The 14360-nt window shown below is 32.0% G+C and overlaps 1 protein-coding gene across 1 annotated transcript; it reads left to right on the forward strand.

The window, feature by feature from the left end:
- Positions 1–11034: 11034 nt before the first annotated feature.
- Positions 11035–12745, forward strand: LOC125073535. The gene is made up of 2 exons (XM_047684399.1): positions 11035–11324; positions 12015–12745. The coding sequence occupies exons 1-2, from the start codon at positions 11186–11188 to the stop codon at positions 12569–12571; spliced, it is 696 nt and encodes a 231-aa protein (XP_047540355.1). The 5' UTR covers positions 11035–11185; the 3' UTR covers positions 12572–12745.
- The last annotated feature ends 1615 nt before the right edge of the window (positions 12746–14360 follow it).

Raw genomic sequence — 14360 nt, forward strand, 5'->3', positions numbered from 1 at the left:
CAGAGTCTGCTTTTTGGTAGTACCACACATATAGACATTTTTTGATTATTAACAACATTTGTGTTCTAATATCAATGCACTGAGCCGAGATGGCTCAGTGGTTAGAACGCGTGCATCTTAACCGATGATTTCGGGTTCAAACCCAAGCAGGCACCACTGAATTTTCATGTGCTAAATTTGTGTTTATAATTCATCTCGTGCTCAGCGGTGATGGAAAACATCGTGAGGAAACGTGCATGTGGCTAATTTCTGTCACATGTGTATTCCACCAACTCGCATTGGAGTAGCGTGGTGGAATATGCTCCAAACCTTCTCCTCAAAGGGAGAGGAGGCCTTAGCCCAGTAGTGGGAAATTTACAGACTGTTTATGTTATGTTAAATCAATCCACTTATGATCGCTAATTTTGTAGTTGATTACATAAAAATAATACAACGAAACTGCAAAGGCGTATGTATTTATCCCCCTTATTAATTACGTCCATTTTAGAACGAGTTTGTTATTTTTTTTATTCGTCTGAAATTTTCTTTTGTTAATTGATCTTTAATATCATTAATAATATTCCCAGATCCATAATACCTAAATACTATTTTTAACTGTTTAAAAGTACCATCAGTATAATACCTATGTGCAGCGATTGAGTAAAGTGTGTTACATTTACCCAAACCAAAAGTCATGCCTATATCTATCAAGCTGGATATATTATAATTATAAAAAATGTATTTAACTATCATAATGCATTCCAAATGTTGGAAAAGAGTAACTACTGAGATTTTCGCCGGTTCTTCTCAGTAGAACTACATTCCGAACCGGCTTAACTTTTAATATAGTTCTGTAAAATCAAAATTAATATTTTATAATTTTGTAATTATCATTAGACGGGCAAATATGTTGCAAATGGAGTTGTTCTGTCCCTCTTATATATTCTATATTTACACTGGCTTATTAATAATATTTATACTTTTATTCAAATGAAAAATTTTGCTGTTCAGCAACTGCCTCAGAAATGTTTTCAGCCGTCTCATCAAATCTTTATACAAAATAATGTTAATACTATTACTTAATGACAATCAAATAAAAATAGGATCTATATTTTTTATTATAGTACCTAAAAATATTTTTATTTAAATAATAGACAATCGGTAACTTTAGTTATAAAATTCCGATTTAGAAATTTCCCACGCTTGATTTGCAGAATGGCACTCGGGGCTAGTACCCATGGCGGCAAATTTTGAGGGGCGGGAAAATTAGAATGAATTAAAAAAAATCACTTTATCAAATTTGCATTTCTTTCTTCCAAAAAATTAATATAAATTTTATTTATTGTAAAATATTTACTTAAAACCAAATTATGATAACGGACCGACATTTGAGGCGACGCGGTTTCCAGAGGTATAGCTTAAGCAATAAGCTTTAATACGGCACTGGAAATATCTTAAAAAAACAAAATGGCCACTAAAAATAATTAATCAGATAACCATCTTACTGCAGACGTTTATGGCGCCAAAAACATATCTTGGTACTTTAAAAAGGCGGTTCCCACCTTACTCTTGGTAAGATGTCATTAGATGATTTCAGCCAAAATCGTGATAAGATTTGAAATGGTGGCTTTTTGTTTTATAGTTTTTATAACTAGTATGTTTTCGTTTTACATTATATAAAATATATCTTTATATTTTAGACAATGTTGTGGAAGTTTACGGTTCCTAATGGAAGATCAAATCATCCAAATTGGATTAGTCACCACGTATAATTAATCAATAAATTTATATAGTTTATTCCAACTACAAGAGGACAAAAACCAAATAAACGTCATTTCACATCGAAAGAAATTGAAATGAATATGATATTTATTTTGGTTTAGTAAAATATGGCGTTTTAAACGTCGACGAAACTGTCATCGGAACTTTGGATGTAAAATTAAAGTGGATATAAGTTGAAGTTTTGTATTATAAATAAAGATATATTAATTCAGATTTGTTAATAGAAAATATCTCATGCATGCAGCAAATCGCATAGAATACGATAATCTATGGTTTGCCTATCTTTATTCTTTCTTCGATTGGAATAGACTATAAGATAGATATAACAAACAAAAAGTATGCGGGCTTAGCCGGAGGCAATGTTGTTTATTAAAGTGCCTTCAATAATAACTCATGGTTTTAATTCAATTATTTTAATAATTTAATAAATTTAAGACATAAAATAAAACACATTTTTAAAGCTATGAATAATAACTATAAATATAATATTTGCCTGTTCTTCAACATTACTCGTTTCTGAAAGCGGTAATATTTGAACTTGGCTCCAGCTGCCTCTGACTTTTCTGTGCCACGAAATATGGAAAAAAGTTTCAGTATATCAAACGTTTTACTTGTTTTTATAATTAATTATGTGTTACATCGATTACGTGGTTTCGAAACAATGTATTTTTAATGTAGGTACAATAACTTTTAAAAGCACATACAACTTAACGTATTTTTATTTAAGCTGTATACTTTAGGTACGCTGACTGGCAAATGGGCTAACCTAACGTTAAGTGGCCTCCGCTCCCATATACATTGACGCTATAAGAAACCTTAACCATTCCCTGCATGGCAAATGCTACCAACCTTGGGAGCTAGGATCTTATATCCCTTGTGCATGTAGTTACTCGCCCGGAATAATAATCACAACAATACTTATTTTTTTGCGGTAGAATGTCTGATGAGTGAATGGTTTCCTCACAGACGGGCTTGCATAAAGTCTTACCACCAAGTTACCACTAGGTGTAGATAGGGAAAGTCCGGGAATCTTGATCAGGTGGTTTGCTCAGTTGAACCATGTTTCAAAAATTAATGAAATTTTATCACTAGTCAAATATTAACACTGCCTTATGTCGCATACTATACCGCCCATAGACAAAGGCGCTATAAGAAATAATTACCATTCCTTACATCACCTATGCGCCACCAACCTTGGGAACTATTATGTTATGTCCCTTGTGTCTGTGATTACACTGGCTCACTCACCCTTCTAATTAGAACACAACAATACAGAGTACTCTTATTTGGTGGTAGAATATCTGATGAATAGGTGGTACCTACCCAGACGGGCTTGCACAAAGCCCTACCACCAAGTAAAGTAAAGAGATACTAATTATGCACTAATATTATATTGTTATTGGGTTATAATTGTGCAGTTGAATGTCAATATTTTTTACAGTGATTTGCACTAAAAAGCGTTGGGAAGATGTGTCGAGTGGTACATGTCTCTCTTGACGGGTGAGTTAATAAAATGTAGTTATGAATCTACATTTATACAGTAATGAACTTTTTTTATTCTATTTGCAAAAGACAATGCCATTCGAATAGAAGAGTTGATTTCGTTTATACACCCTAAAACAAGCACACTAAGGATACTCGGTAACACGTGTTTAATTATCCACCCTAAACGGATTTTCTGATTTTCTCCCCCGCCTGAGTCAAAAACCTTGCTCGAGATACTTAGTGAACATCAGTAATATGACATATGACATTTTGCAGAATTTATAAATTAATTCTTGCCTTGCACTGAAGTCAGTGCAAGGCAATCAAATCAAAGTTGAATGGTTGTTCTTTTTTTTATCCATAATTTTTGTTTAATTTAATAAGGACAAATATGCCATAGAGAGTTAGAAATTTCCATATCCACAAAAAGGACATCCTTAATAATTAATCGCAAATTGCATAAAGTTATTAGATTTTAAAGGAAAATAACCGACTATAAAGATTTAAAACTTAATTTAAATTAAAAAATTGTAATTCGAATATTAAATATTATAATAAATATATCCTTTCCCAGACCCTGGTTAAAGTGCCCCTGACGAAGAGGAAACTTGACTCATATCCCAATTTTTATTTAAATCCCTATATAAACGAGAAGGTAATTTATGATTTCTGTAACAATAAGTTAAAAATATAAATATGTATTGTGAGCTATTGTAATTGTTAATTTTATCTAAATAAAAGGGGGTTATAGTCTCCTGGACTTCCCCTACCTATTGATGAAGTATGACCGAAATTGATATGATAGAGATATTTCAGTTCAACTCTTGGTCTTGTGTTTGATGCTAAGACAGGACTAAGAGCTCTGTCTGTATTGCAGCATAGAGAGCAATTGATATCTCATATCACCATACTAAGGAGATATTAAGCCTCTAAGGAGATTTTAATTCATAAATAATTAGATTATAAAATTTCTTACTTCTAATGACTCCCTACTCTTTTGCATTTGCATCAAAATATACTCAGTTTCACCGTGTTCAGAATCCAAGCATGATGTTTGGTCTGTATTTTTTTCGCAGTATTTTTCCTTACGAAGAAGCGGTTGAAGCTGTATTAAAAAAGTATAAATAACAAAATAATACGCCAAATAACAATTTAAAAAAACGAGAGATATCTTTGCTTTACTCAGTTCTACAATGACGCTTGTTATTATTTATGTTTTTAATATAATTATACACAAGTAAATGCAATGAAAACAGTAACAGTCGCAGGTACTCACAATAAAGAAATAATCAATTCCTTACGAGTTTTAGTCGTTTTGTTATGTTTATTAGATAACTTAAATAATGATTAAAAATCTTACACAGTCACATGCATCTTTGCCCTGTGGGCTAAGACCTTCTTGCCAAATGCCCGTAGAAAGTTCCTCGGCCTGTGGTGACATCCATCTGTGAAGATCTTCATGACGGTGACGACTATTCGGCACGAGACTCTAAAAATAGCCAGGAATTGCACTGGGATTTAAACTAAAATCGACAAATTTTACTTTTCCCTTTACCATATATAAACTGCAAATATGTAGGAGTGCAATTCCTTGCTGTTCGATAAAAGGAAATATTTACTTTTGAACTGTCTTACCTGCACGTCACGCGAACTAAAACATTTCTTGGTGTCTCTTTGTATGTATTTCCCGTCAAATTTTTTTTCGGCTGTATTATAGCAAGATACAACTTTTTTAAGTGCATCACAAATCAGAAGGCATGGTAGTGTGATAAAAAATATTACATTTAAGATGAATTCCATCGGCCTGCAGCAATCAAAAATTATTTTCAATCAATTTCAACCATTTCTTATTCATTATTTAAATAAGTGTGATATAACAGGTACCTATTTAATATTACAAGAAATGGTATTGTCAATAATTGGTATGCGAAATCAAATACTATACGATATTATTTCTAAAACGTGTTATGAAAGTTACACAATTATTCAATTAAAGTGTATTATATCAGTTTATTAATATGTAGGTGTAATTGGCGCAGCAGCCGGCAAACATATATGGACAAATTTCGCGGACAATCTGAAATGCCCTTTTTTGTTTGAAGGATTACATAAATAATTTTAGCTTTGACTTTAATAATCGACGACATATACATTTCTTTTCATTTCAGTTTGGTCGGCGGATTGTCAAATTAGCCAGCTGATGGTAAGTGAACCACCTGTAAATACAGACCACCACCACCATAAGATTGTAAGAAGGTACGGTAAGAAATATTAATCAACCTCTTATTACCAATGCCTCAATTTTGCATACTATTCCTATTAAATAATTTATATCAAGTTTATAAGATATAGTAGGCTTTACTTGCTAATAAGTCGCACACTTCGCTGTTTCGTATCAGGATGAATAGGCCAGCCCTCGTCATCATACACCACAGTTCGACATTTAAGATAATCCTCGTAGTACTGGTCGAGCTTTCTTGGCGTTTGTATCAACAAGTCAAGGCCAAACGAACCCACGCAGCTAAATATTATACCAAGGCTGGCTTTTATCATACCTGCATTTGTTTTATTTTTAAATACATAAACTTTTAAACATTAATTAACTTTATAGTAACAAAGCTATACAAATATAATAAGTAATATCTAGTATGTCATAATAAAACTAAAACGTTTAAAACTTACTTTATTTTTGAATATTTGTTTTTTTTTGCTTAAAAGTCTATCATGATTTAAAACTATACTATTTATCTACCTAGGTAGTTATTTATATACGAAATGGAGTAATAAGGATATGCATGCATTATACGATATTATCTCTAATACGTTTTAGGTTAAAAAAATAACAAAGGATCTAGAAGTTACACAGAAATCTAATTAAATTTTATGTTTTGAAACAGATTACTGACATAATTGATCTTACAAAACATAATAATAATAAATCAACAGTGAACATTTAATTTAAGCCGTGAGATAATTAACTAACCTAGAAGTAACAATGCTAGAAGCACGCCTACAAACATCACAAATAGATTGAGTGTCATCACGTCCTTATAACAGACTGAACGAATATGGCGCGATTTCATCTGCGTCGAAAGCCCTGCCGCAAGTAGTTGGGCTTCCGATAAGGGCCGGCACAAAAGATTGGAATCTTCACCTTAATAAATAGTAAGGAATACTTTTAAATAAAAACCCGTAATTTATCTAAATTATTATACGTTTCAAATACTATTAGGTTGGTACCCTCGTCACCGCATTACACGGTAGCGAATATATGTAGTGTCAGGAAAACAATCAGGTATCAGGTGTATTTAAAAATAAATAGTGATAAGATTGTTCATACTTGATGATATTTTCTTATTAAAGATAACAGGCAGGTAGTGCATATTAAATAGGAAACAATGTTAAACAATTACGATTTATCCAAAAATACGTTACTGCAAATAGTCCTCTTCGCCTTTTCAACTTTCTATCTAGGGTTTTATGAGAGTGACAAGATCTGTTCTAGGATGATTCGTCTTATCTTCTAGTAGACAACCCTTACCTTAGTAACACACTCATTCAACTTTTTTTTTTAAGTCAAAAAAAAAACAAATGAAATTTCCAATAAAAAATATTACATATAGATGGCCATTACGTAATAAGTACATATTAAATAGGTATTATCCACCAATTTCGTCAGTGGTACTATACTTTAAGTAAGGGCACTAACTCAAGCAGACGCAGTCACAATGCCAAACACAAAAGCAACGGTCATCTCTTTTGATTTTAACATCCCGAACTGCCACTACTTCTTCATTTTCATTTACCAAAGCCACTAAAAATTACAATAAAATAATGTAAATACATTTATACACAAATATAATGTACATCAACAATTGGGTTTTCAGCCCGGATGCATATGTAACTAAATATTTTTTTAAATAATATTTTGCCTCGACTTTTTGAGTGTACCTTTGGTAGTATTACTTTTTGATTGAGTTAAATTTTTATTATATTATTTACCGTAAGCATATCAATTTGATTTTGTCCGTTGTATAAATTTCTATTAAACTACAAATAATAATTCAAATAATTTATTTTTCGCATAATTATTAAATTCATCTAGTTAAGTAATCGTATCTGCCGTATGGTAGGTCAAACGTCATACTGTACCTTGTATTGATTGTGAGTCATTGTGCTCAGAATTACACGCTCTGACGGTGTGACACTTTGACAATCATTTGTAATCGCTATGGGCGGGGTGACCGCTTATCACTAGGTGGCACATTTAATAACAATAACGTAACATTAGTATTCATACCGGTGCAATGAGCGTTGTCGACAGGAATTGTTAAAGGAAGATCAAGGCGGAAACTCTGTGTGTGCCTCGGAGGAAAAAGCACCGGCCCTGCTAATGTGCTTTCACCATCTCTTATTTGAGTGCTTGCGTATATTAACTTGGGTGTGCATTCACGAATTTCAACTCTGTGTGACAAATATAACTTTGTACATTTCGACTCTGGATAAATGAAATTGACTACTTAATTTGAAATTCCCTATCTGAAATGTTCTTAAGTTGTTTAGAATTAAAAGTTAAGTCGTATTAATATACTTAAGAATCAGCATGCATTATGTTAAAACTACTTTTAGATAATAAACAATTTTTCAATAGTAACCGCAGCCGAGCTCCCGCTAGTCCCGTGTTAGCAGCTTGAATTGATAATATTGACCGTGTACTTCGAGTTGAATCAGACACAATTGTTGTCAAACGTCCTTGTATTCTTTAAAGTACATAGAATACAAAAAATAATATTAAAAATGTGTCCTTATATATTGAGATTAATTGAAAAAAAAATGTGTGTAAATCTTACCCAACCAAAACGAGCTCATTATCATCAGCCCTTACTTCTACGTCAATTTGCGTTTGATGAGGTTTCGTGTGAGGAAATTTGAGAAAACGATCAGATCCCCTAGTAATCATTTTGAATTTTTTAAAATTTCCGCCTATCAGCGCCCTTGCTGTTCTAACTGCTACTCTACGGCGGACCTTTACGTATAAAAATATTATATTTTTGTAGTCCACTGACAAAACTTAGCAAACACTTATTTCCACTTTGATCTAATATAATAGTGCGTTAAATTTTTAGCGATTAAAATGATAAAATTAAGATAATTTATTGTGAATATAATCGTAATTATTAGCTTTATTTATTATCTTTGATAGGTGTAGGTACATTTCAATTCAGTTATCATGGCTGGACTCTCTCTTTCTTACATCAATTCAATTTGAGTTTTATAGTCATTAAATAAACATTAAAAAACTATTCTTAAATCATGAAGCGTAACTGTTTCAAAGTAATCTACTGTCCAGTTTAAACCCATTAACGATTAGGTACTAGTGATCAACCAGTAATCGAATCTGACCACTTAAATTCGATTATTTTGGAACTCTTATTTCCATTTTAGAAAAAATCATTTTACAGAGGAGATACAAGTTACTCATACATTTTGATAAAAATGATCTTCCATTAAAAATTTACGTAATTAGTTATAAAAGAGGAAAGGATTTTAATTAAATTCGCATAAATTATCTTAACCTGTCCACTGCCTTCTATAGATGGAGCCTCACCAGCGCCAAAAGTATTATCATTTCGCTTATTGACATCTTTTTGACCATTTAGTGTTATGATATCGTCCGATGGCACAATTATAAAATCACCAAGCTTACCTGAATATAAAAATATTTTTTTAAATGAGAAAACATTTTAACAATGTAATAAAATATTTTATGAATTAAAATTATTGTAACTAAATAAAAAGATTTTGACATTGGGAAAATATAAAATTGTTATAACCTGATTTCAAAGGTACGATCAAACATAAACTTTCGGAAGCAAGATAAAAATCATCTCTAGCCATCACCTCAATTGATTTATATTGTATGTTAACATCTTGATTTGACCAATTAGGATTTGTTGTACTTACGCTAAAGGAAAATTAATAGTATGAAATAAATTAAAATATGTTTTATAAAAATCGGAATGATACGTTTTAAAATAAATGCTTAAAAAAAAACAATTGTAAAATAATAATAAAATAATTTAGTGAAATATTACATAAGACATAAACATAAGCAGCCCGTAAATGTCCCACTGCTGGGATAAAGGCCTCCTCTCCCTTTGAGGAGAAGGTTTGGAGCATATTCCACCACGCTGCTCCAATGCGGGTTGGCGGAATACACATGTGGCTGAATTTCGTTGAAATTAGACACATGCAGGTTTCCTCACGATGTTTTCCTTCACCGCCGAGCACGAGATGAATTATAAACACAAATTAAGCACATGAAATTTCAGTGGTGCCTGCCTGGGTTTGAACCCGAAATCATCGGTTAAGATGCACGCGTTCTTACCACTGGGCCATCTCGGCTCTCGTGTGAAATAAAAAAAAATAGTGAAATATTAATTTCTTACTTATTACTGTTTGTTTGTTACCGTCATAAGATTAGATAAATTTTAATTATATACCAATTGTTTTTCATATGTTTATACCTTGCTATGCTGTGCCTCGTTAGGTCATTCCACAATATTTTTCCTTCGGGAGATGTTATTTTTTCATAAAGCTGCACTTGAGCAGAACACCACAAATCCGGATCACCAATTTTATAAAGGGCTAACTCGTACTCTTCGTTTGTAATATTATCTTGTCCTAAAATACTGTTATCTAATATTTGTGTTTTGAAATATTTTTCGGTTTCGATGTCCTTGGAGTTGTTTGACCAATCGATATTAATATTATAGCTTGGATTAGTAGACTTATCAACGTCTAATACAACCATGTCGTTTTTGTTATTTTTATCAAAGGCATAATTATTTCTTTCTGTTATTTCTTTCTTGTTTAAATTTTTATTAAATCGTTTATGGTTTATTCGCTCAAAAGATCTGTTTGAAAGAACATGTTTACTTTTCAATTCGGAGAAATTTTCATTGTAATTGTGTAAACGAGCTTCATAATAGTCTTTTCCACCTCCTTTGATATGGTTCCGTTCATCTTGAATGAAATGTTTTACAGTATTTTGAAAAATAGTCATCACTCATCACCAAAGTATTTATGCTTACGTTAACCACGTCTGTTTTTCTTCGTTTTAGAGAATATTCGTTTGTTATAACTTATCAATAATATATACTTATGATAGGTAGTCAGTTTTAAAAGTTTATTGATTATTAAAAATTCCACGATTTACTGGTCTGGATGTTGATATGAAATCTATACTAATAAATTAAACTACAAAGGTGACTATATTCTCTCTCGAATTGAATCGAATTCCCGGTCCGATTGGCCGTTAATCTGACATGACCCGAGAGAGATTTGAACTTATAGTTACCAGACTTTCTGGCAATATAAATCTTTATCTAGTAGTAGACTACACTAGAAACATTAGAACTACTAACTGCATTGAAAGTATTTGAAAGTTGCCTAAAGGCAGAGATTACGTATTAAATTCGTCGACCTTTTATTAGTATTCTTTAGTATAGTATAGTACTACCATGCTAAAGAATATTAATTACCTACAGTAGTTGTAGAATGTTGTAAGAATAATATTATTTTCATCATTTGTAGTACTCTCGGAACTTACCTAGAAGTCTATATTACGTTTATCGCTTTAAAGTGAGCAACTATATTTAACAAATAAAATCGTATCAATTGGAACATTGTTCAATGTAATCGGTAGCATTGCAGTGAAGTCAAATTATTTATTGTATGTTTTGTGCTCATACATACTTTCCAATCACGTTCCACAAAGAACTGGTTTTCGGAACGACGGCAATGCGCGGGGAGAGAACGAACCCGCGCGAGCCAGCGCGAGGCGGCGCGAGGCCGGTCACCCTGACCAGTGAACGACTGAACGCGACTGCCTAACTACGTTAACACGTCTTAAATTCGATAAACGACTTGTAGAATTATGGAAACGTTTATTGAAGGGGTTCGTTTACAACCTTGTTTATGGAACCCCTTGCATCCCGACTACCGTGAGATGCACGTAAAGGACGATGCCTGGCAATGCGTTGTTGATCATTATAACAACAGCTCTATATCAAATAGTAAGTTCTTCTCAATTATAAAATTTACAATCATTATTTTAAAATAATATAATTATTATAAAAGTTACAATCATTATATTAAGTACTATAATTAATTTAATGTTTCAACTGCTCTCAGCTAATCCGTAAGGATAAGCTGAGAGCAGTATTCTTAATTATTCCGCCACTTAGTAATTCAAGATACAATATTTGTAACATTTAAGCGGTTTCGTTAAATCTCTCTCAATCAATTTTAACAAGTAAAACCTAAAGATAGGTACATATATACCTACAACTATACATAATAAACTTATTAGTAACACACCTACTCATGAGATAGGTACCGATAAAGTAAGCGTTGAAATGTAAGTAAAATATAGCTTATCGATTTTAAGCAACGATGTAAATGTATGACGATATAGATATTATTTAACAATCAATTCCCAAGTTTTTTTTAATACTTTGCCTGTAATAAAATCTTTGAACTCAATAAATTTAGTTACATAAAATGTTCACATACGAGTATGTGTTAACGATATATATTGTTATAACCAATTAGGATTAGGCAGTAATTTATGATATTTGCATTTCCGACTTATCGCAATATACATCGAAAGACGCGTGAGACTAAGCAAAATTTGCCTAAAGAAGTCACGTAGTACATTCATCTACAATGTGAATATATTTATACAACTTTTATTTACGTTTCAGTTCAAGTGGCTAAAATAGAATGGAAGAAATTGCGAGATAATCATCGAGACGCGCTTAAGAGGGCAAAATTGGGAAAAAACAAATTATTACCGGCTCAAATAACTACATGGAAGTACGCCAAGGCCATGCAGTTCCTCGAACCGCATATGAAGTACCGTATCACAGAAAATATTGAAATCGATCCACCTTCGGGGTCTGCTAGTAGCTCAAAGAGTTCCGACCACGATGTATCGACTACAGAAAATGGTGAAAGTCCTCTCGTAGCCGGTCATATATCGAAACGCCGCTGCTTAGAGTGTAAAGTCGATTATCGTCAAGAGACGGATGCTCTCGAGTCCTTTTTCAATTGCATTCTCCAAAGTACAAAGACGATGCCGCATTGGATGCAAACCCAAGTTAAAAAGAAAATATTTGCGGTAATCATTGACGCAGAGGAAAAGTTATCAGGTCAAAGACAAGCGCAAGACGAAAGGGAACATCACGAAAACCTACCGATCGAGAAGGAAATAAAAACTGAGATTTTCACTGACGACAGTTATGACAATGAATATTCATAAATAAAAAAAATACTGGGTTTAAACTTTTGTTCGCAGTTTGCGTCGCTTGTAAGTTATTTTACTGGCTAGTGTAGGCTGTGAAAATAAAAGCCGTAAATAGAAACAATAAATTCCTTTTTGTATATTATACTGAAATGATATTGTAGTTAACTATTTTGGGATCTATATAAAGAATTTGCTGTATTTGTATAAATTTGCTGTATAAATTATAATTATAGGTAAATTAGTAATGAAACTGAAAACTCTGTAATGTATTATTACTTACCATAGTACAGAGTAAAAAAACTGTATTTTTTATTTTATTTTAAGTATTTTGTTTTAATGATAATGTTCCTATATTAGATTAATAATTTGTTTTGTTACTTTTGATACATACCTGAATAAGTATATTTTTAGCACTTAATTTTGTAGTTTCTTTTGTTAGTGCCAAAATATTTTTATTATTATAATAAAAAAAATTACAATAATCGGATAAGCGAATGAATATCGAGCAAAGTACCTATTACTATTGTCTTTTTTGAATCGCAATAGAACAAAAGACAAATTGTCAACATTTGACTTCGAATTGTAGCGATATAATTGATCCAGAGCTTAATTTATTGTTTTATTTTATTACACTATATACTAATTATTACAGAGTCTGAGAGAGTAGTGGTATACTCTAAAATAGCCTTCTGATGTACTGTCAAATATACCTACAAAATAAAAACTGTGAAATTTAGGTCATTTCACTAATTGTTACATTCCTAGCAAGATGTTAATATCTAATCATAAAAAAAATATGACAAACCGGTAGGTTTAACAGGATGAGCTGAGCACAATGACTGGTTACGACGGCCTGACTATGACCCAACCGATACCGTCTAAATATAATTAGTTATGTGAAATACCGTAATCATCCAGATAGATGGGCTTCGTTTTTGATGAAAATTCAAGTAGTTTAGGATTTATTATATCTATGCCCTTGCCGTAGTCAAATGCAGAAATAGTATCAATCTTAGTGGACCAGTCCTGAACATTAACTTTCCTTCTTGGTACATTATGCTAAAAAAAATCCCTTAATAAAATTTTTTACGCCTTAAAAATGTTGATTATAAGTGTGTCCACAGCGAATCGTCAATTAAGCTGGCAAAACGTTTGCATCGTTTATAAACTTGTTTATATTAAAAAGTTGGAGAATTCATGGTGGAGCATGCTATTAGAACTATCAGGAACTACCAGACAGCTTGCAACAATATCAGTTTTACTGTGTTATATATTTAGACGTATTACTCAGGAATGTTAAAGAATAAATACTTCGAGGTACTATCCTCAGCATCTGGCTCCGCATAAAGATCAACTAATCTGATAAATTACACATTCACACTGCACAGCTTGTAAATATGCATATGAATATATTTTATTTAATAACCAACTTTTTTAAAACTTTCATTGAAAGTCGATCGTTTTGTGTCAAAGGGCCATATGATTCCAGTCACCGTCTGCAAAATAAACAACATTAAGTACTTATTTCTTTATCGTACAATATGCTAATTTTTTATTTACTTAATTAAATTATAAAATCAATACTTCTTAATACAAGCACAAAAGTAACATACTTCAATTCTATGTAGCTTGTAACTTTGAAAAGGTAATTTTCTTCGCAAACGTAAAACATAAGGATTAAGAAGCCGATTTTTTTTCTTATTAGAACCTAATACATGTTCAATCGGTATATATTCGTCGCCAAAAACTTTCTGCAACGAAAATAATATTTATGTAGATGTACCTTGATATACATACATATATT

The sequence above is a fragment of the Vanessa atalanta genome, chromosome 2, assembly GCF_905147765.1.
Source record: "Vanessa atalanta chromosome 2, ilVanAtal1.2, whole genome shotgun sequence".
NCBI classification, from domain to species: domain Eukaryota; kingdom Metazoa; phylum Arthropoda; class Insecta; order Lepidoptera; family Nymphalidae; genus Vanessa; species Vanessa atalanta.

What these genes read in the sequence shown, in the direction of transcription:
- LOC125073535 (XM_047684399.1), top strand. Translation starts at nt 11,186, where the DNA reads ATGGAAACGTTTATTGAAGGGGTTCGTTTACAACCTTGTTTATGGAAC. An exon ending in CAACAGCTCTATATCAAATA is followed by an intron (nt 11,325 to 12,014) that starts GTAAGTTCTTCT and finishes TTTACGTTTCAG; the next exon opens with TTCAAGTGGCTAAAATAGAA.